General features: G+C 33.3%; 1 protein-coding gene across 1 annotated transcript in view; it reads left to right on the forward strand.

Moving 5' to 3' along the window:
- Positions 1–24,395, forward strand: part of USP47 (ubiquitin specific peptidase 47) — a 121,192-nt gene that overhangs the window by 87,704 nt on the left and 9,093 nt on the right. The window contains exons 12-21 of the mRNA XM_008580414.1: positions 3,134–3,265; positions 3,760–3,836; positions 4,424–4,479; positions 6,778–6,890; positions 7,553–7,657; positions 10,125–10,332; positions 12,264–12,379; positions 14,454–14,573; positions 17,547–18,324; positions 24,037–24,212. Of these exons, the coding sequence (XP_008578636.1) occupies positions 3,134–3,265; positions 3,760–3,836; positions 4,424–4,479; positions 6,778–6,890; positions 7,553–7,657; positions 10,125–10,332; positions 12,264–12,379; positions 14,454–14,573; positions 17,547–18,324; positions 24,037–24,212 (1,881 nt within the window). The remainder of the gene's footprint in view (positions 1–3,133; positions 3,266–3,759; positions 3,837–4,423; positions 4,480–6,777; positions 6,891–7,552; positions 7,658–10,124; positions 10,333–12,263; positions 12,380–14,453; positions 14,574–17,546; positions 18,325–24,036; positions 24,213–24,395) is intronic.

A 24,395-nucleotide genomic window follows, 5' to 3' on the forward strand; every position in this document is an offset into this window, starting at 1 on the left:
TAGGATTTTATTTTTTCTATTTCTGCAAAAAATACCATTGGGATTTTGATAGGGATTGCATTGAATCTATAGATCACTTTGTGTAGTGTGGACATTTTAATAATATTAGATCTTTCAATTAATGAACATAGGATACCTTTCCATTTATTTGTGTCTTTAATTTTTTTCTGCAGTGTTTTGTAGTTTTCAGTATATGAGTCTTCTGCCTCCTTGGTTAAGTTTATTCCTAAGCATTTTATTCTTTTTGATGCTATTATAAATGGTATTGTTTTTCTGATTTTCATTTTGGATTGTTTAGAAATGAAACTGATTTTTGTGTGTTGATTTTGTATCTTGCAACTTTGCTGAATTCGTTTATTAGTTCTAACAGTTTTTTTGTGTGGAATCTTCAGGGTTTTCTATGTAGAAGATTATGTCATCTGTGAATACAGATAATTTTATTTCTTCCTTTCCTATCTTGATAGCTTTTATTTCTTCTTGCCTGATTGCTCTGGCTAAGACTTCCAGTACTATGTAGAATAGAAATGGTAAGAGTGGGCCTCCTTGCCTTGCTCTTGATTTTAGAGGGAAAACTTTCTGTTTTTCCCCATTGAATATGATGTTAGCTGTGGGTTCTTCACATAAGGCATTTATTATGTTGAGACAATTTCCCTCTAATCTATTATTGAGTGTTTTTTATCATGGTGTTGAATTTTTTCAGATACTTTTTCTGTATCAATTGAGATGACCATGTGTTTTTGTCTTTCATTCTGTTAATGTGTTTTATTACATTGATTTTTGTATCTTGAATCATCCTTGCATTCCAGGAATAAATCCCACTTAGTCATGATGTATAGTCCTTTTAATGTGTTGTTGAATTCGGTTTGCTACTATTTTGTTAAGGATTTTTACATCAATATTCATCAAGGATATTGGTCTGTAGTTTTCATTTCTTATAGTATCTTTGTCTCATTTTGGTATAAAGTAATGCTGGCCCCACAGAATAAGTTTGGAAGTGTTTCCTTTTCTTCAGCTTTTCGGAAGAGTTTGAGAAGGATTGGTGTTAATTCTTCAAATGTTTGGTAGAATTCTTTAGTGAAGCCATCTGGTGCTGGGCTTTTTCTTTGTTGGGAGGTTTTTTATTACTGATTCAATCTCCTTACCAGTTATAGGTCTGTTCATATTTTTTATTTCTTTATGAATCAGTCTTGGTAAGCTTTGTATTTGTAGAAATTTATCTATTTCTTATAGGTTATCCAATTTGTTGGTATATAATTGTTCATAGTAGTCTCTTATGAGCCTTTTTATTTCAGTGGCATCAGTAGTGTCTCCTTTCATTTCTGATTTTTGTTATTTGAGTCTACTCTTTTTTTCTTAATCTAGCTAAGGGTTTGTTGATTTTTGTGATCTTTTCAAAAAACTACCTCAGTTTTGTCGATTTTTAAAAAATTGTTTTTCTGTTCTCTAATTTATTTCTGCTCTGATCTTTATTATTTCCTTCCTTCTGCTAACTTTGAGTTTAGTTTGTTCTCCTTCTAGTTCCTTGAGGTACAAAGTTAGGTTGTTGATGTGAGATCTTTTCTTTTTTGTGTGTGTGTATTTACCACTATAAACTTCTGTCTTAGTACTGCTTTTGCTGCATTCCATAAGTTTTGGTAAATTGTGTTTTCTCTTTCATTTATCTCAAGATATTTTCTAATTTTTTTTGTGTGTGATTTCTTCTTTGACCCATTGGTTGTTCAAGGGTGTTTTGTTTAATTTTCACATGTTTGTAAATATTCTAGTTTTTCTTCAGCTATTGATTTCCAGTTTCTCTTCACTTTTGAAGGGTAAATTTCACTGTATATAGAATCCTAGGTTAGTGGTAATTTTTCTTTCAACACTTTATCTCACTACACTCTCTTTCTTTTTGCATGATTTTTAATGAAAAGTGTGCTATAATTCTTATTTTTTCCTCTATAGATAAGGTGTTTTTCCCTCTGCCTCCCTTGAAGATTTTTTCTTTGTCTTTGGTTTTGTGCAATTTGAATATTAAATGCCTAAATATGGGAGGTTTTTTATTTTTTTTGTTTGGTTTGGTTTGGTTTGGTATTTATCCTGCTTGGTGTTCTATGAGTTTTCAGGTGTGTTGCTTGGTGCCACCTGTTGACGTAAATAAAGTTTTATTGGATCACAGCCATTGTTTATGTATTGTTTATGGCTGGCTTAGTGCTCTAATGACAGAGTTGAATAGTTGTGACAGAGATCATATTGCCCACAAAGCCTAAAATATTCACTATTTGACCACTTCATAAGAGGGTCAAATGATGTAGGTTTTAGCCCTGACTTTGCCATTAATAAGCTGTGTAATTTGGGGCAAATCATTTAATCTGTGTGCCTTTCAGTTGCTACATTTTGGAGTAATTTGAATTAGATGCTTTCTGTTGTTCTACCCAGATCTAGAAATTTGTAATTTTACTTGCCAGTACTATGTTTGAAGATTCATACCTTTTTTATTTAAGAGTAATGTGTTATTTTGTTAACAAACAGTATTAGAAGAGAATGTTAAAATTTGTTTTTATGTAATTTTTTTTTGGCATATTATCATTTTAGATTTGGATGCAGTCATTCTTACTCTCCTTCCTACCTTTTAGCAATCTGTTTGTGATTTGAAACTAAAATTATTGCATTTGAGAACCCTTACTCTTAAGCTGTATTATCTTTTGTTTGTAATATATGTAATTCTAATTTGGAAGCTGATTCAGTCTTGTGAATCTGCAGCCATTATTGTCATCTAGAAGTTGCTACCATCAGAATTTTCTGGAAATAATTATTTTGGTTTTGATAATTATGATGAAACTTTAAAAATGGATAGCCGTTGATATGGACTATTTAATTTTTACTAAATAAATAAGTTTATATTTACAGATATATGTAGTTCCAAAGATTACATAGCATAATTAAAATTTGAAAGAATACACTGAGTGAAACTTGTGATGTCTAAAATTATTTGATGATTTACTTTAATTTTGTCTTAGGGGAAAGTTGACCTTTTATAATCATATATAGGACAATTATCATGTTACTTCTGTATGTTAATAGAGAATAGGAAATATACAAATTAGGGTTTTATGTTATTCCTCTACTCTGAGTTACTTTTATTTTTTCCGCTTAGAGTTCCTTGATCTATGAGCTCTTCTCTGTTATGGTTCATTCGGGGAGCGCTGCTGGTGGTCATTATTATGCTTGCATAAAGTCATTCAGTGATGAGCAGTGGTACAGCTTCAACGATCAACATGTCAGCAGGGTAAGGAAGTGTCTTTTAAGATGATATTCTGAAAGACAGGACTAGGGATGTTTCTAATCAACAGAATTTATTTAAAATGGGGGAATCTGTTTAGTGATGTATCCTAAAACCCAGGTCAAATCAGTCTTTCATTTTTGCTTTCGGTAAATTTCTTGCTTTTGTTTATTGTTGTTATTTCTTTGTTTTGTTTTGTTTGGGGCTTGCTGAATGTTTCCAGAGATAGACTACCAATTTTCTTCTTGCCCTGAGCTGTCATATATGCTACTTGTGCTTCATGTGTGATTACAAACACTAGAACAAACTGGCTAGTGAGCAGTCCCTGGTGATGATTCAGCTGTGTGAATTGGTGTCTGTGTGGTCCATCTTGAAGATCTTATGTAGCATTTTAACTCAGATTAAGATTGGGTTACATATTGACATTGATGTAATGATATAGATTTTGCAAATAAAAAGAAAATAATTTAACAAAAAAAAATAATGTAACAACTTTTTAGATAACACAAGAGGACATTAAGAAAACACATGGTGGATCTTCAGGAAGCAGAGGATATTATTCCAGTGCTTTTGCAAGGTAAGTAATTTCCTAATTTTTAGTATTTATAGTTAGAATTAATTATAACTTCTCAATATTTTTTGTCATCAAAGATTTAACCCCAGTGGTTGGCAAACTACAATCAATAAGCCAAATCCAGCCTATCTCCAGATTTTGGAAATAAAGTTTTATTGGAACACTGACATAGATTATATATTGTTTATATATTATGTGTTGATGCTTTTACTCCACAGCAACATAGTTGAATAGTTGTAACACAGACCATATAGACTGCAAAACCTAAGATTTTTACTATCTGGCCCTTTCCAGAAAAAATTTGCTGACCCTGACTTATCTGTCATAGTCATTCAAGCACACAGCTTTGTTGAAGACTTTACTGTGTTACCGAACAGAGATATGGAATCTTCTCATGAATATGTCTTCAAAAGCAAAATATAGATTTTCCTTTTTTTCTGGAATGTTTTAAATTTGAATGTGTCTGTGAACAGTGGCATTATTTTCTAATTGAAAAAAAAAACCCACAATTTAAAATATTTGATACTAGGAAATGGAATCCTTGCAGTCTACTTTTTGTCCCTATTAATCTTTTTTATATTTCTTACTAGCTCCACGAATGCATATATGCTCATATATAGACTGAAGGATCCAGCAAGAAATGCAAGTATGTTAACCTACAGTTGTTTGATTTTAATCTGTATTATAAACTAATTTCTTTTGCAAGTTTTGCAAACCCAGATAACCACTTTTAAATGATAGGACAGTTAAGTTTTTTGTACCTGGAAGAATTAATTATAAAGATTGTTATGAAATAATACCAGTAGCAAAAACACTTGGAAAAAAGTTGTTGAATAATTTTTGAGTACATTAAAAGTCAAATAATATTTATACTTTATTGAATGCTAAATATTTATTTGCAGTAAGATTGTATTATGTGCAGTTTGTTGCAGTCATAACTCACCAGCTGCATGTACTAGAGCAAACTATTTAACCTTTCTAAGTCTTTCTTTCCATATCTGTAAAATGAGAATAATAATAGTATTTTATAGGGTTGTTATGAAAAATTAAATGAGATAACATTTTAAGGATTTAGCATCATATCTGGTATACAGTAAAAACTCAAATTTAGCTATTACTAATTTTTTTTCAATTCAAGCTTTTTGGGTATTTTAGTATATCTAAATACTTTGAATATGGACCCTAGATCACCTGAACTTCTGATTTACTACTCTAAAAACACTTTTAGGAACTAGAGTTAAGTATCTCTGCCTATTTGATTAAAAATCAAGTAAAGTTTTATAAATCTAGTACACATTCTTTATTATGTTTTAATTTTATTAAGAAAGTTTAGAAATAATCCTGTATATAAAGCATGTTTGTCTTTTTTTGTATTTATTATTGCTCTTAAAAATTGCAGTTCTTATTTTTTCTTGCTAACTCTGACTCTCTGACTGAGGCAGTATTGCAAACAGGCATGTGTGTTTGTACATATGGCTACATAGACAGCTAATGTTCTTTTCATATTTTAAAAAAATGACTGCCTTTGACTTCAGCCTATTTCCTTTGTTTAGAAACTACCATGCTATTAGTAAATCTGTTTTAAGCATTAAAATATTTTTATTCACATTTTTGTAAATCCTTATTAGATTATGAATTTAATTGGTGCAAGGCTTAGGACTTATTCATCTTTTCACCAAAGATATATTCCAGGATCTGTCATATAGTAACTGTTTAATAATTTACTGTGGAATTAAGAAAATAATAAATGGAAATTATAAGTCATTTCAGAACAGAAATTTAAGAGCAGAAATTATCATTTTATTGTGTCAAAACCTGTACCCCAGAGAATAACTTGTCCCAGGTCATAGCTACCTGGAGGCAGAACGAGGATTGTAATTCATGTGTCTTATGTGCACCCAGCCTTCCAACAGTGCAGTAACTCAGCCTACCTTTATCTACTCCCCCAACTCTAGTTTTGTGATGAATCACCAGAGGGCGCTGTATGGTATGATATGGAGTATTTTTTAAATTAGAGCCCATTTCTAGAAACAGTGGGTTCTTACCTTCCATAGAGACATGATGTTTTTGAGATAAATTGTCTTCCCAATTTAATGCCAAATAATCATTTGCTTTATTAAACAGTGTCATGCATGATCTCATATTGTCTCTTGTAATATTTTGAGTTACATATGAAACTATTATCATTAAGAAAAACAGTTATTCATATGTAAGTCTGTGGTAGTTATTTTTTATATATATAGTGTTTTCCTTTAACTGGCTGTTTTAAAAGTAGCCTCAGAAATAATAATTACATTTTTTTTTTAATTCAAATGAATCTTGATAGTATATAGAGGGAGAAATGTAACAGATACATTTATGTTTTATGACTCTGCCTTCTTTGGTTAGAAGGCAGCTGAAAGATTGCTTTGAGAATGAAGGGAAGATAATAGTACTGGAGAATAACAATAAACAGATAAATAAATATTTGTAGTAGCAGCAGCAACAGTAAATTTTATTATATCCCAGGTAATAACTTTATGGGGAAGGAGCTATTAGTAAGCTAAAGAAACCTAGGTCTGAAGAAATAAAACTTGCCCAAGGTTACACAGTTTGATGGTGATAGCATGATCTGAAATCAGAAATGGTTTTATTTCTAATTTCAAGTGGACTTTTTCATTCTAAAATCTCAGTCTACATACTGAAAGTGACCTGGAGCCACAAGCCATTTTGGATAAATATATGGCTTTTTAAAGTATGATATCTAACCATATATTATTATCAACACTACCTCTTCACCCTGGTCTGGAAGAAGCTCATGTTACGAGTTGAGACAAGGATGTAATTGAAATGTATTTTCATGAGTACTATAGTAGAAGTATATACTATGGGAGCATAGTAGAACAGAATAAAGGGAATTCAGTTTCAGTGATACTGTGTCTTATTCTGTTTTTATTATTAATAGAATTTCTAGAAGTGGATGAATACCCAGAACATATTAAAAACTTGGTGCAGAGAGAAAGAGAGTTGGAAGAACAAGAAAAGAGGCAACGAGAAATTGAGCGCAATACATGCAAGGTTAGATTTTATAACTGTACTTTTCATTGAAAGTGCTATTTAAGTTTGCATAACTGCAATTCTTATAACTCATTGGGCTGATTCTATAGACAGTTATGCCACCATTATTATTAAGCAGTGTAACCAACTATATTACAAAGGTTAAATTTGATTTGAATTGATGCATGAAAACCCAGGAACATATCATGAGAGTGCTCAGTGCTGGTGAGTCTGCAATGAGGTGGAAATTCTCATATCCTACTATAAGAAGAATAAATCATTAAACCTTTCTGAATAGAAATTGAGTAGTATTTATCAAGAGCCTTAAGCAAATTCATATTTTTTATGTAATTTCTCTTATGGAAGTGTTACGTAATGAAATAATCACAGATACTGTAAAAATATTGACCACAATTGTATTCATCATAGTATTTTCCAAACTAGGGAAAAATTGGAAACAATGTATATCAGAAGGGGAATGATTACATAAAAATTTTTTATGACCTCAGACATAGTCACTATCAATTAAGCGAGAAAAATAGACTTGAGAAAGAATGATCCCAATTATGCTTTTTAAACAAAAAAAATTACAATATTTTGACAACTAGGAAAAAATACTATCTATAAAATAATTAAGCTTCATCTCTTGGCCTTCTGAGTTATGATATTTTTACATTTTCTAGATAAAATTATTCTGTTTGCATCCTGTGAAACAAGTAATGATGGAAAATAAATTGGAGGTTCATAAGGATAAGACATTAAAGGAAGCAGTAGAAATGGCTTACAAGGTATGTTTAATTGCACTGTAAGCATTGAATTATTGATATCTCACATAACACTTATACATACTTTCCCAAGTTTTTGTTATAGTTAATAGTAATATAAGCACTTACAGTAACTTTGATAGCCTGTTAATTCATATATCTCTTATAGAGTACAAGTGTATATCTCTCCTTTGGAGCATTCTCTGTTGATTTTGAGAACTTTCTCATTCTGAAAGCCAGTTATACTTTCTAGATCCCAGAATTAAAATTAGAAACAAAATATTTATTTGTTTTTTCCATTCATTTAGCAGATATTTATTGAGTGCCTACTGTGTGGGGCATTAAGAGATACCAGAATGAATGAGACAACATGAGGCATTAGAGATACCAGAGAGAACAAGGACATGGTCACTGCCCTCATGGAGTTCACAGTCCATTGGAAAAAAACAAACAAAAAATAATAATTTAAATATCACAATTTGCATTTGTTTTATTGTTTAGATGCTATAAAATAAACCAATAGTATGTTGAGATAATTTATTCTGAGACTTTAACCATAAGTAGGAGACAGCTGTACAAAAAGTTGGGGAAAAATATTCTAAGTAGAGGGAACAGCATGTGCAAAATCTTTGAGGTGAGGAAGTGCTTGGCATGTTCAAGAAACCAAAGAAAAGAGTGATATGGTATGTTTAGATTGTCTTGAATGAGAATAGAGTAACATAAAATGAAGTTAGACACTTTGTAGGAATAGAAGTTCGCATTTTGTTCTAAGAATAATGGATAGTTAGTAGTGGATTTTGAAGCACAAGTAGTAAGGGAAGCATTTTTTCATCAGATCATTCTAAATGTCATTTGTGATACTTGACAAATTTAATTTTTCCCCTTTCCATATAAACATTAACAGAATTTGGCTGAAATTAAACAGTCTTTACCTAAAGAAAAAGTTGCATACTATGTCATTTTGTGTATAATTATGTATAGAACCAATGGGAGAACTAAAAATAGCATACAAGATAGCTAACATTGTTTCTGAAAGTGTGATCCAGCACAAACTGCGCCAGAACCACATTCCTATTAAAAATGCTAATTCCTGCAAATGAATTGGAATTTCTGTGTCGGAGCCTGTGAATATCATTTTAAACAAGTATCTCATGTGATTCTTAGGCATGCTAAAGTTCAAGAACTACTTGTATTATGTTCCTGGTCCTGCATAGCACTTATCAGTATTGAAATTTTACATTTGATTATGTTACTATTTTAATTAATATGACTGTCCCTCACTAGACTATAAGCATTTACAAAGGTGAAAACCGTTCTGGTTTTGTTCACAATTGTGTTTCCAGTACTTTCACCTAGTATATACAGGAGAGTCAAAATTGGGCGCATTTGTGGTTGAGTAAATGAATAAATAGTAAAATGGATGGATGGCTCTGGGTTCACCTCATTATGGTAAAAATCCTTTAAACATAATGGACCACAAGCATCATCTTGGCAAAAACAATAGTGAGAGCAAATTAAAGTGGAGAAAATATCTAAACACACAGTTTTACACAGTAAAGTCAATTAGTGATAGCATTAAGGGTAGTTTATGTTCCTTCAGTTTTTAATACAGGAAGAAAAAAATATTGTCTTGAAAATTGGAAGTTAAGTTCACAACTAAAAAGAGTCACACAAACAGAAGAGAGAAATAAGTCAATTTTCTGGACCACAAATAGAGCTTTATTTCTGGTGATGAGAGTGGGGGGTGAGTAGAGATCATTGCAGACACACCAAGGCTCACTAGTCTTTCTTTAAAATCACAATCACAAACCTTACTTGGGCATACAGTACTTCCAAGCAATCCTACTGTTTCTCTTCAGGAGGCTTATTTCCCACTCAAGACATGTTATATCCAGGATATGTCATCTAGTAGTGACATGAGCTAGAAGGGAATTTTATGATAGAAATTTCTGTGCCATGACCTGTAGGGATTTAGAGGCTAGTATTGAAGGGGATGTCCAGAGAGGAATGGAGTACCACTTGGGAGACAGAAACTGCAACCTTCCTGATGGCTTTAAGAGACATGCTGTCCTCCTGTACTTAGGAAGATAGTTTCTAGGTACACGAGTTATCAGTTCTACTCCAAGTTGGATTAAGAAAACAAAAGATGCATACTCCAGTTGGTGGTTTGTTGTTTTCCCCTTATGTTTCCAGCGTAGTGATTACAGAGGAATACACTGATTTTGAGTCCATCTAAAGTTTAGATTATTAACCTTTTTAAAATAAAAAATGTCTTTAAAAAGTGTTAGTACCTAGTTTGTATGATTTGAGGGATAATGAAACATGGTTACTTAAAACTAACATTTAAGTTGTGCCTATACCTTTAATGTTTTGGATGCAAATCACAAATATGTGGATTTTATTATTTGTTGGGGTTTATCGGTTGTGTTATTACACACCAGACTAAAACACTATATATTTTTCTTTCTGCTTGGGGGTTGTTTTCTTTTAGATGATGGATTTAGAAGAGGTAATACCCCTGGATTGCTGTCGCCTCGTTAAATATGATGAGTTTCATGATTATCTAGAACGATCATATGAAGGAGAAGAAGATACACCAATGGGACTTTTACTAGGTGGAGTCAAGTCAACATATATGTTTGATCTGCTATTGGAGACGAGAAAGCCTGATCAAGTTTTTCAGTCTTATAAACCTGGAGGTAAGCAATTTTACACTATTTTGAACTGGACTGGACTTAAATTTTTCATGAGAAAGTTTTTTGTTTACAGAAATGAATATAATTTAAAACTTTTTTTTATATGTTCTTAAAATTTAGAATAATTTTGACAGGTTGAAAAGTAGTCAGCAACAACCTTGTTGTACCTTTGGAATTAAATTCTAGATTACTTGCAAAGAGTGATATCCAGAATTTAAACAACAACAACAATGACAACAAAACTTCTAGTTTACAGTCTTCAGTGGGATTTTTCTTCTCCAGTGTGCAGAACGGAATTGTGGAGTACTGAATCATTCTAGATGCTGTAAATCCCTAAAGTTTCAGCTGATCTTTTAGGAAGATCTCTCTCTTTCTCTTTGTAGAGCAGACCTTGGTCCAAAAAAGTGTATTTCCATAAAGTCTCAGAAGTGAGTCTGTTTTTCAGGGTCTCTTTGGGGGGGTGGATTCATAACCTCATCACTGTCAGCATTTAAAATTTTTCTCTATCCTCTCCACTTCTGCGGGTCCTAGAGACTTCACCTTTTTCTTTCTTCATTAAATCTGTTATATTCACTCAGTACATTGCTGTTTTTTTTCTTTGAGACTGATTTGAAAAGCAAAATACTATGTCCCCAGTTTTTCCAAGGTAATCCCTAAAGACAGTTACATGGCTCCTGTCCAGAGTTTTCTAGTAATCACTGTATGTACCAAAAAGGAGAAAATCAAAATGTTCAAATAATTTTACAAAATTCTTACTGTTGTGTCTTGACACTATCTACCCTGTATCAACGGTTAATCAGAATTCAGACTTATATTCTCTACTTTTGTTCCTAAAAGTTGAACTAACTTATAAAACCTTTTTCTGCTGTTTCAAGTTCTGTTCCTGTATGGATACTGTATGCCTCTTTTTTTTTTTTTTTTTTTTTTTTTTATGAAGGCCCCTCTTTCTAAAGTAGGTGGGGTATAGTATTCTTTCAAGGAGCATACCTCTGTTAAATGGGAAAATTTCATTTCTGAAAACATGATGGTGCCTCCTTCAGTCAGACTCTGTCCTGTATGTAAGGAGTCCCTTTGGAGTATTGCCTTGCGGATTATTTTTGAGCTAGATAGGAAAAAGATAGAATGATTGAAGTATAACATGAGTCAGTAGTGAAACCACTTTTTAAAAGAGAACTCTAAATGTGAGTGTGGATTGTAAGACTCATAAAGTAATTGTCTTTATTCATTAATCAAGATCTGAGCAGAATATTTTATCAGATTTAGATTTACAACATAGAGAAAAAAACTGAGGATTGACATATAATACATAAAGGAGGTTAAAACAGAGAATAACAATCTATTAGTTATAAGCATGATCTCCTGAAAACGGAAGAGAAGACAAGATTAAATTGCAATATTTAAGAGAAAAAACCAACACATAAGCCACAACAGTTTTTGTGCAGAATTTTCCATGGGATATAGAGAATATTTTTTGCTTGGTAAATTTGATAGTAGTGTTGTTTTACAAGGAAACTAAGCAAATATTTCTAAAAATCACATTCTAACTCTTACAGATAACATATAGCATAGGTTAAAAATAAAGTATTATTTCTAATGAAGACTACTATTTAACATTTTTAAGAGAGATTTAGAACTTTTTTATTAGCCTCATTTCCATTTGTTTATGTATGCTTGCTTGTATTAAGAAAAACTGTGAAAAGGAAATTTTTAACATGGATTATACAGGTATAGCATACATCTACCATCTTGGTAGTGAGAAAATGCTGTCTTTACTATCTATTAGAAACACACAGAATGCATTGCTCCTGTGAAATACATTAAAAAAATAACCTCATTATGCTTTTATGTCTTCAAATGTGACAGAAGTGATGGTGAAAGTTCACGTTGTTGATCTGTAACCTCTAATTATGCTTTTATGTCTTCAAATGTGACAGAAGTGATGGTGAAAGTTCACGTTGTTGATCTGAAGGCAGAATCTGTAGCTGCTCCTGTAACTGTTCGTGCTTACTTAAATCAGACAGTTACAGAGTTCAAACAACTGATTTCAAAGGTAAGTTTTAAAATTGGTCAGTGGTTATTTTTGAGTGCCTGCTTGTACAAGACACTGTGTGATAGTTATGACTAAGATATAGGCTCTACCTCAAGGAGCCAATGTTTATAGTTAGGAGACAAGCTATAGTTAGGAAAGGACACTTCAAATAGAAGAAATAGATGGAGTAAAGTATGGAGATAAGAAATTGTGAGGCAAATACACATAGCAACAGCTTGTATGTTTGGACCGGATTATTGTAAAACGCAGGCCTGGAAGTGTAAGTACTGTTTCCTTCAACAGTAAACACAAAAGTTTGGGCTCTCTTTGGTATGTAGGAAGTAAATTTTTTGTTTTTCTTTTTAAGTACAGCAGTGGTATGTTCAGAGTTGTGCTGGAGAATGGTAAGTGCTGACACTACACTAGTGCTACAGATGGGTTGAAGTAGAGTCAAGAACGTCGATGAGGAAGCTGTTGAAATAATTCAGATGAAGGTGTTGGCTGGAAATGAGAGAAGGCGTAGATGTGAGAGTGATTGGAGTAATAAAATCTGCAGGACTTGTAATTGGTAAATTTTGGGGTAAGGCAGGAGCACAGATGACCTGAGGTGTTTCCAGCTTGGGTCACCAGAAAGGTAGTGATATATTAATAGAAATAGGAGTGAGGTGAGGGAGCAGATTTGACAGGGAGGGTGATGAGTTAAATATTGGCCCCATTATGTGAGTTAGGGATAAAGAACATAGGCTCACTCAGAAATTTTGAGCTGGAAAAATATGATGATGAAAACATTCAAATTTCCTTGGGCAAAAGGACTAGTTCACTCCAGACCTGTGATTATTATCTTTTCAAGGGTCCTGTACTCTATAAAACCTTGAGCACACAAACATAGGCAGTATTCCGCAGGGTTCCTGAAGCCCAGGTCAAGAACCCTGGGTGTAGTAGAAATTGTTCAGTAATTGCAATTCTAGAAGTTGAGTCCAGCTTTCAGTTATTCATCTTGTGGTAGTCTTGTCTTTTATCTCATTATCTGGGTTTTTTAATATCTATTTAATGGGGTTGTCATAAATATTAATAAGAAAATAAATAAATGCTCTGTGAAAGAAAATTGTAAAGTATTATATAAGAGTTGGTGGTTTTTATTATGTTTAAAAAAAACAACAATGACTTATAACACGCCAAAGGAGTAAAAGCCAGGAAACAAATTTTGTTGTGAAATCATATTTTGTGATTAAAGTGCTCATAAATACATACTCTATTAGTGTAATTGCTCTATGTTACATTTTAAAAATATGAATACCAAATTTTAAAAAATTAGTTTAATCTAGAGTATGAGCACTGAGGTCAAATACGAAACACAATAGTCTCTTTCCTGAAGAAGCTCAAAATTTGTTGGGAAGAAAATATGTCTACAGAGAACAAAACATTCAGTCAACAAGTATAGTGTTTTAAAGTACAACTGTACTGCCTAAGAATTAGGTATTCATAACTGATACCATTAATTGTATTGAAAACAAATCATGTTTTTAAAACTGTAAATTTTTTATCTGCTCATTTTATGTGAAATTCATAAAATGACTCCAAAAACTAAGAATGTGGAATTTCACAATAACTTTAAATTTTACCTACTAATTTAATCTTCTTGTTTTACACAGAAGAAAATTGATTTAGTAAAAGTATTAACAACTATTCACAGAATACAAAATTGCCTACCAAAACTGTTAACAGTGACTCAGAATACAAAAGAGCCTGACATCAGCTCTTCAGGAGTCAGTTATTCAGTTTCTTTGGAATCCAATCACCTTATTTACTTGACAAGTTTGAGAGGAAAAGAATTTTTAGCAAACAGTCCTTTAAAGTAGTGTCAGAGCATGTATTTATAAGTGATTCTTTGTTTTCCTAACTTATAGCATAATTAGTGGATGGGACTAATAATTTTTCCCTTAGGTTCTTCAAAAATTTGAAAACCTTTATTAAAATTATTTACTAAAATTTCTCTGCTTTTAAGAACTAAGTAGTGCCTTGTTTTCCCATATTTCTAGGTCAAGCAGAATTATTTTTGAAGTACAACTTGTTTATTAAATTGCTTTCATTGTAGGCCATACATTTACCTGCTGAAACAATGAGAATAGTGCTGGAACGCTGCTATAATGATTTGCGTCTTCTCAGTGTGCCCAGTAAAACTTTGAAAGCTGAAGGTTTTTTTAGAAGTAACAAGGTATGTCTTTTATTTTTTCATTACTGTTTTCTTTGCTGGTAATAAATAGTAAATGAAATTAAGTCTAGCATTATAAGCCTGGCATCTAGAGCTATCCACAATCTATTTGAAATTGACCTTTTAAATTTTCACTTTGCAATAATAATCTTCCTTTGTAGTTGAATCAGATCAGGCTACTTTCTGTTCTCTGAATCAGACTTGCCGGTTCTCCTCCTTAGCCTTTGTTCACATGCTCCCCCGCCTGGAGTGTTCTTTCTCCTTTCTACTTTTTTTTTTTTTTTTTTGCCCCAGATTAGTCCTACCTCTTTGGTGAAGCATTCATGACTATCTCTGTTCACAATGATCATGTCCTCTGAATTTTGTTCATTCTTGATCTTCTCTCCAAAAGCAGTACTTCCTTGGTGACAGTCAGGCATGCCATGTATAGAAAAAAATTATAATCTTGAATTCACCCAACACACCCTAACCCTAACCCTTTGCCTAACTCATTTATGTCTGTTAAAAAGGAGGAAGTTATGTGAATCCTCTTGTTTTATATCTTGTTGTCATGTGTTCCAACATTTGTCATTTTTCATATGCATTTGTTCCTAATGTTATTTGTTCACTCTAGAAAAATTGCATCCAAAATATTCCTTGTTTGCCCTCTTTTATTTATCTCCTTTTCCAGTCCCATTCATCTTAGTGCAGTCTAGTCTTTTATCTCATTCAACCATTTCTAGTGTTATTTTATTAATCCTAACATGTAATTTTTATTCACCTATATTTTCTAATATTTTTGTGTGTATGGGAGGGGGGGGTGTGTGTGTGTGTGTGTGTGTGTGTGTGTGTGTGTGTGTGTGTGTGTTTAACATTAAAATCTCTAATCCACCCTACTACTATTTTAGAATAGGGAGTACGGGAAAGATTTAACTTTATTTTTGTTCCTTAAACAGTTAGCCAGTAGTCGTAAAACTTTGAAAGCTGAAGGTTTTTTTAGAAGTAACAAGGTATGTCTTTTATTTTTTCATTACTGTTTTCTTTGCTGGTAATAAATAGTAAATGAAATTAAGTCTAGCATTATAAGCCTGGCATCTAGAGCTATCCACAATCTATTTGAAATTGACCTTTTAAATTTTCACTTTGCAATAATAATCTTCCTTTGTAGTTGAATCAGATCAGGCTACTTTCTGTTCTCTGAATCAGACTTGCCGGTTCTCCTCCTTAGTCTTTGTTCACATGCTCCCCCGCCTGGAGTGTTCTTTCTCCTTTCTACTTTTTTTTTTTTTTTTTTGCCCCAGATTAGTCCTACCTCTTTGGTGAAGCATTCATGACTATCTCTGTTCACAATGATCATGTCCTCTGAATTTTGTTCATTCTTGATCTTCTCTCCAAAAGCAGTACTTCCTTGGTGACAGTCAGGCATGCCATGTATAGAAAAAAATTATAATCTTGAATTCACCCAACACACCCTAACCCTAACCCTTTGCCTAACTCATTTATGTCTGTTAAAAAGGAGGAAGTTATGTGAATCCTCTTGTTTTATATCTTGTTGTCATGTGTTCCAACATTTGTCATTTTTCATATGCATTTGTTCCTAATGTTATTTGTTCACTCTAGAAAAATTGCATCCAAAATATTCCTTGTTTGCCCTCTTTTATTTATCTCCTTTTCCAGTCCCATTCATCTTAGTGCAGTCTAGTCTTTTATCTCATTTAACCATTTCTAGTGTTATTTTATTAATCCTAACATGTAATTTTTATTCACCTATATTTTCTAATATTTTTGTGTGTATGGGAGGGGTGTGTGTGTGTGTGTGTGTGTGTGTGTGTGTGTGTGTGTGTGTGTGTGTTTAACATTAAAATCTCTAATCCACCCTACTACTATTTTAGAATAGGGAGTACGGGAAAGATTTAACTTTATTTTTGTTCCTTAAACAGTTAGCCAGTAGTCCCATTTGTAACATTTGCTGAATAATGTGAGGGTACTTCAAAAAGTTTGTGGAAAATTTTGTATTATCTTTTATTTTTCCATGAACTTTTCGAAGTACCCCTGTAATAGTGTTATCTTTTTAGGCAAAACCCAACATGCTATTGGTAATTGCCAAATTTTGTATATGCATTTCATTTTTTTAAAAGAACTTTTTATTATGGAAAATGTTAAACATAAACAAAAGTAGAGAGAATAGTGTAATGACCCCCCCCCCATATCCTCATCACCCAGCTTCTACAATGATCAACTCTTGTTTCATCTTTGTTTAACCACCCACTTCTTCCAGATTATTTGTAAAACTTCCCCAGCATTCTATCATTTATTCTATAATAATATGAACATATATTTCTTCAGGATGACAACTCTTTAAAAGATGTAACTACAGTTGTGTTATCTACCTAAAAAATGTTAAATACCTTTCTATCAACCAATATCTAATCAGTGTTCAGATTTCCCTGATTATCTTATAAAATCTTTTTCAATTATGATTTGTTTAAATCCAGATTTAAATAAAGTCTATAATATATCTCTCATCATTCTGTAGATTCACCTATGTCTTTTTTGTTCGTTGCTCTTATAATTTGTTATAAAACCAGGTTGTTGGTTTATTAAAGTTTTCTATAATCTGGATTTTGGTGTGGTGTTTGCAAGGTATCTTTATACATGTTTATCTATATTCATGCTAAATTTTGATTTCCTAAAGAGCAGGAAGTATAATACAAAACTTTCTGAAAATGAACAGCCCAATGAATAAGATGTAGAGGGAATGTGGGGGGTGGGCAGTGGGGGGGGGTCTGTCCATTCACCCTATCTTAGCATAATTTTAAGGCATGTAAGCCTAATATTTTATTTAGTCTCCAAAATAATGCAGTGTCCTTTAGAAACTTCACCATTATATTATAACTTACTATGCACTGTCTTATATTGATGTGATATTATTTTGATGATGAATGAGAATGTCCCTAAAATTAATGATGTAATATAACTCTTTGACTTACTAATTAGGTGTTTGTTGAAAGTTCTGAGACTTTGGATTACCAGATGGCCTTTACAGACTCTCATTTATGGAAACTCCTGGATCGGCATGCAAATACAATCAGATTATTTGTTTTGCTACCTGAACAATCCCCAGGATCTTATTCCAAAAGGACAGCATACCAGAAAGCTGGAGGTGATTCTGGTAATGTGGATGATGACTGCGAAAGAGTCAAAGGACCTGTAGGGAGCCTAAAGTCTGTGGAAGCTATTCTAGAAGAAAGCACTGAAAAACTCAAAAGCTTGTCACTGCAGCAACAGCACGATGGAGATAATGGGGACAGCAGCAAAAGTACTGAGACAAGTGACTTTGAAAACATTGAATCACCTCTCAATGAGAGGGACTCTTCAATATCAGTGGATAATAGAGAACTTGAACAGCAAATTCAGACTTCTGATCCAGAAAATTTTCAGTCTGAAGAACGATCAGACTCAGATGTAAATAATGACAGGAGTACAAGTTCAGTGGACAGTGATATTCTCAGCTCCAGTCATAGCAGTGACACTTTGTGCAATGCAGATAATGCTCAAATCCCTTTGGCTAATGGACTTGACTCTCACAGTATCACAAGTAGTAGAAGAACTAAAGCAAATGAAGGGAAAAAAGAGACATGGGATACAGCAGAAGAAGACTCTGGAACCGATAGTGAATATGATGAGAGTGGCAAGAGTAGGGGAGAAATGCAGTACATGTATTTCAAAGCAGAACCCTATGCTGCAGATGAAGGTTCTGGGGAAGGACATAAATGTATGTACTTCAAAAGAAAAAGGTTCCTTGAAACAGCATCAGTTTTTCTCTCAGTTTATTTAAATTTTTAGTTAAGAGATGCTTAGTTCTAAGATCACCTTTAACTTCCTGCTCAATTTTTTTTTTTTTTTTTGCCGCGCTCCCAAGCGGCGCGCTGTAGCAGTGCGCCACCGGGCCGGCCCCTCCTGCTCAAATTTTCTAGACCAAGAAGTTACGGATACAAATTTTTCTTTCATTTTCGAAGTAGTTAGAGTGAACAATGTTCCTAGACCTATACAATACATTAGACAGTAATTATGTCAGAACTCTGGTGAGATAAGAAGTAAAGTATTCAATATTAGGAAAGTATTATGGTAAAAGTGCCAAGTAAAAAATTAAGGAATAATTTTAAAAGTAACTAATATACACAGACACTTTAGAAAATTTGATATTCAGTGCCCAGAGAAATTTTTTGTTTGTGTATCCTCTCCTTCTCTCCATTCTCCAGTGCAAACAGCCCCCATCCCACAACCCCTAATTAACTGGGAAAGTCAGAGGAAGGAAAAGAGCTTTTTTTATTGTTGTTGTTACTTTGAAATAACTCCAGGTAAGGTAGAAATTCTGCATGAAGCTCAAAAAATTAAAGAGATCTGTCAGTTTGGGCATTTGGGGACAAACAGTAATGACAAAAACATACCAACATTGTATGAGACTTAAAATAAAAGAACATTTATAGAACTTCAGACCAAAATCAGCCAAAGAATTAGCAAGATCGTCAGGTTCAAAATACAAAATCTTTATGTGTGAAAGGGAAATAGCTGAAAAACGAAATACTTCACAGTAGTCTTTGACAAATCAAATATTGATATTACCCCTCATATTTTTATATTTTAGTTTCAGAACACTTATTTGTTCTCACTTAAAGCTTCTCTGAAATTAAAAAGTAAGCATTGATATGCTCATTTGACAGGTAAGAAAACAAGCTCATAGAGGATCAATGACTTGCCCAACTGTGCATATATAGCTAGTAAGTAGTAGGGCTTTACTAGAACTTAAGGCTTCTAAGTGAATGCACTCGCTTCTTTTACCTTTGGAGGAGAGCCCCACTCTTTATCCATTCATTCACCCACCCAATTAACATTTCTTGAATTCACGCTAGATGCTGGGCCCTATGTAGCTACTGAAGCAGAGATGACCAGGGGGCAACATTGTGCTTCGTCTAATGGGGAGGAGTGCACAGCCAACCATTGTAAGAGTTGTTAAGTGCTGTGATGCTTGTTTGTAGTCCCAAAATTCTGTCTTTTATTTTATTTTATTTTATTTTTTAGTTGAAGATCTCAATTGGCTTTATTGCAATTCTAAAATCAGGCAACATATTATTCCATAAAATAGAATAAGTGTTCCAATGAGCCAAGCAGAAGAGGTTGGTTTTATAGACAGAAAAAGTCTAAAGAAAGCAGAAACAAAGGACAAAAAGTAGATTGGTCATTTTAAAAGTTTCTTTCCTTGTAAGATGGGGGCAGAAAGACAGAACAAAACAGTAACATCAGGTTACTTCAGGCTATTTCTTTTATGCAAGAATTAAAGCAGAGGGAAATTCATTATTACACTTACTGATGATTTAAACTGGCCTGTTTGGGAAAATTGGCTGTTATCTTTCTCCTGACTTCTGGGAAGGTCAGACCACAACCTAAGTGACATGGAACTTAGCAAGGGTGACTCCATTTTGGTTTTTAGTCTGGTCTTTTGGGACCGAGTGCAAGAACTTAGTACAAAACAATGGCCTCCTATAATGTTTATTTAATAATTCCCTGCTTTTGGTCATGCTCTGACCTAGATAAGCCTCGCTGGTGCACCAAAACTAAGGACATTAGTGCCACTGTCAATTACTGTCATTCTGGGTTCCCAGTCTCAGCATGCCATTCATAAGCTAAGGCATTCTCATTATCATGCGTGAATTTTTTTGTTTTTCTGTTGTTCCAGCTTGTTTGACCATTTGATAAGAGACCATTTGACATTTGATGGATGGCTACACAGAAACATTTAAAACTTTTGAGAGAATACAGTGTACCAGGGAGGTTATTATTATTACTATCTGGAGGATAATACCAGCAGTTTGGAGTATGCTCCTTAGCCAGGATCCCCAGGAACCAAACCAACTAAAATCAAACAGATCAAAGAACGAATCAGATGGGTAGTCTGCCGGTTTTAAACAAATAGCCTGTGTATTAATCTTTTGTAACAGAGTCTCTGCAGTACCCAATGTATTTATCCATGTGCAGCAAGAAGTGTTAGTAACTGCACAGATTCCTCCCTGTTCACTTAGTAGGTAGGTTGAAGTAGGGAGTGACAATTTGCAAGTTACCCATAGAAGATTCTTATTTTGAAGTTTAACTACAGCATCATCTTTTCGAGTGAAAGAGGAAGGCATAATAAGTAACGAAAAATGGAGTAAGAGTCTCATCAAAATTCTGACTTTTAAAAGGAAGTGGTAGAAATTATGAAATAAGTAATAAAAGTACATAAATTTGTGTTTTTAACTAGGTAGGTCCACGTAGCATTGCAATCATATGACATCCATGCATATATCTTGCACAAACTCAAGTGTGAAAGTGTGGATTGGCAGGCCAAAATGGAGACAGAGAAGTCATATAATATTGCTTTACATTTCTATGGAGCTTTTACCTCATAAGGCTCATTTACTTATATTATTTCATTCAGTTAATAGCTGTGCAAAAATGATTTTAGGCACTTGTCACTGATGAAGAAACTGGCTCAAATGGATTAAATAATTTGCCTGAGGTCACACAGCTAGTAGGTCTCACTGCTAGGATCAGACTCCGGTATTCTGATTGTAACACACCACTCCGTAAGCTGCTGGCTACCACTGTTCCTTACTTTCCTTACTTCATAGAAAAGGAAAAATAGCCAATAGCTAGTGTGCTTTTTTTAACCATACTCAACCTGTCAAGGGCATTAAAAATAGCTCCTCTTTAGGAAACGGTTTGAAATTTCGTTTAAATGGTTTTAGAATGATGTGCTAAAAAATTGATTGGATAATAGCCTAAAACTTAGGATTAATTCAGTGGGAATACATAGAATTATAGTTTGTTCTCATTTCCATCTTAGAATAGTTAATAAAAATTTTAAAAAGGAGATTGCTGGCCATTTTTACCTTTTTGGAAATACATAGTAGGCTAATTTACTAGTATTCAATGAAATAGTAAGCATGGTGATGAAGAGAAACCATTACTATAGTTTGTTTAGGTATTCAGAGGCCATACATAAGGCTTGTTTGAAAAGAAAAAGTGAAAACCCTGGAAAATCCCTTTTCATGTTTAGAGAACTGGTTTAGAGATAGGGGAGTAGGGATGATAGCCAGTAGCTAGGTTTTTCAGGAGTCTGTACTAAGACTGGTTCGTTGCAGTTCCTCAGTGATCTGAAAGTAGGTTTGGGAAGCATGATGAGCAATAATCAGGTTCTTCAGGGTGATGAAATTGCAAGGCATAATAGGTAAACAAAGAATTTGTAATCTGAGGGGTGACATACAATGTACAGTTTAGGCAGTTCATTTAAGTAATAATCAAGCTTTACTTAGAATGATGGCCTTTAATCCATTAGTTATTATCCAGGAATTGTTCCAGAGAGTAATTGTTGACATTCTCTGAAAATATTGTCCTCGTGTGACTGAGTTGTAGTTTGTTGGCACTTGGGTGTAAAACAGGAAGGCCAAGGTAATACAATAAAGTTGGTAGTGCATTTGCACTGAAAAGTCTTCGTAACATTTTGATTACCATCTCATTCAAGAAATAAATAAGAGAAAGGAAGGAAAAAGAAAAACCCTAAAGACAGTCTGAAGAGGTTGTTAGGGAAAATAATAATGTAATCTCTAAAACTATAGAGTAATTATAGCCAATAAATTAAGCTAACATTCTTTGCCAAGGCTGTGCTAAGTATTTTACATGTATTGACCCCCAAACACATAGTGAGATATAAATACTATTCTCTCCATTTTATAGTAAAGGTAATTGAAGTTAAGAAGTCAGTCACAAATCTAATATAAAGGGGGGGCCAGGAATTCATTCAGGACAGGCCACTGAACTCCAGAACCACTTAGTCTTAATCACTATATTAGACTATATCAGTAACCAGCAAACATTTGTGTCTTCCTGTGACAACACTACTAGAGGTTAGGAGAGAAACCAAAATATCAATAATAGCTTGTATTTGAGTAATGCTTTAGAATTTACTATGTTTGTCATAATAACAATCTGTGAGACTGGTGTTATGATCCCATGGGAAAATTAAGGCTCAGAGAGATTGAATGATCTACCTACAGCCATTTATCAAACTACAGTGATAAAATGAAATCCAGCCATAGGCTTCTGATTTCTAGTCAGGTGATTTTTTCATTACACCCTTCTCAAGAAATTTAGTACCTTGCTGGATAGCATACATAGAGGCTCATTTGCCAGAAGCTGGATTGTTAACATTTAGAAGCACTCCTTAAAGCTTAGAAATTGACATTTTAAACAAATTAAATGCTGCTTCAAAAGGTATATAGTAAACAAAGTTCATCACCCTCTGTATTTTCTTCTAATTTGTACATGTCTTATTTTCTGTAATGAACATATATTTTATAACCAGGAGAACAGTCAGTGAACATTAATTTATTTGAAAAATCCACTCAGAAAAATGTATCAACCCAAGAGTTGGAATGAACTGAGAATGTAAACCAGAAGTGTTTTAGGGTTTCATTCTTTACCTTTGATGTAGATTTCATGGAAAAATAAGACCTACCGTAGATGGAGCCTTAGGACGGTAGAGGGACCATGGGCCTGAGCCATCATGGCAGCTCTTGTATACCTGCACTGTCTTTATTGCAAGAGAAAAAAACAAATTAAGTTTTGCTTTTTGCTAGAACATGAAAGGTAAATAGAAGCATTCCAGAAGTATCCTCTTGAGCGACTTATAAAATAAGGGACAAAAGATTAAAATAATACGCATTAGAAAAATAAATCTCATTAAAAATAATACCATTAGAATGCCAAGAGAGCTTAAATTTAAGCCTGGGGGAAGTAGGAGTTTCTGATCCATTTAGATACAGTTCCTGTCACAGTCTAGCCACATGATAAAACAGACATCTTAGTATGCTAGTTTTGAAATTTTTTTCTAGTAGAAATTCCAGAATAGAAATGTTATTAACAGTTTTGGGGGCAATTACTATATTCCTGGTACTGTGCTAAAAGCACGATGAATGTATTATCTCGTATTCACACTGCAACACTGTGAGGTAGGTACTATGATTATCTCCATTTTTAAAATGAAGTAGTGGAGGTACAGGGGGCTGGTGACTTGTTCCAGGTCTCACAGCTAGTGAGTAAGCAGAGTAGGCGGGGTTGGAACTTGGCCTACATTATTACTGTGTCGAATTATAAATGTATATATATTTTTTAAATTCCTGGAAGTTTGGTTTTGAATTCAGTGACCTAAATAAATAAATAAGCACTTAAATATATCAGAACATTTAAAGTTGTCAGATTACACCTATTATATCCCAGAGTCCATGTTTTTTGTCCATTTAGTATAGTGTATTAGCTAAAAGTCTAACTTTTGAAAAGTGATACTTTTTCCTGCTTACAGTATAATAAAATATATGATCTGTTTTATTTATACTCAGAGAGGCTTCTTTTACATTTTTCCTATTTTGCTTTGTTTTGTTTTTGTGCTTAGGGTTGATGGTGCATGTTGATAAAAGAATTACTCTGGCAGCTTTCAAACAACATTTAGAGCCCTTTGTTGGAGTTTTGTCCTCTCACTTCAAGGTCTTTCGAGTGTATGCCAGCAATCAAGAGTTTGAGAGCGTCCGACTGAATGAGACACTTTCATCATTTTCAGATGACAATAAGGTTGATTAAAATAATCTTTGAATAATTAGAGTCTGTTTTAAATGATAGATTTGAGAACATCTTACAGTTCTTCCATGTAAGGTTAAGTGGACACCCTAAAAGAGTCATTTTTCTTTAATGTTTAATGTTTAGTGGTTATTTAGGGGTTTTTGTTTTTGTTTTTTTTAATTCATCTAACAAACA

The sequence above is a fragment of the Galeopterus variegatus genome, unplaced genomic scaffold (assembly GCF_000696425.1).
Source record: "Galeopterus variegatus unplaced genomic scaffold, G_variegatus-3.0.2 Scaffold2083, whole genome shotgun sequence".
In the NCBI taxonomy this organism is placed as follows: Eukaryota; Metazoa; Chordata; class Mammalia; order Dermoptera; family Cynocephalidae; genus Galeopterus; species Galeopterus variegatus.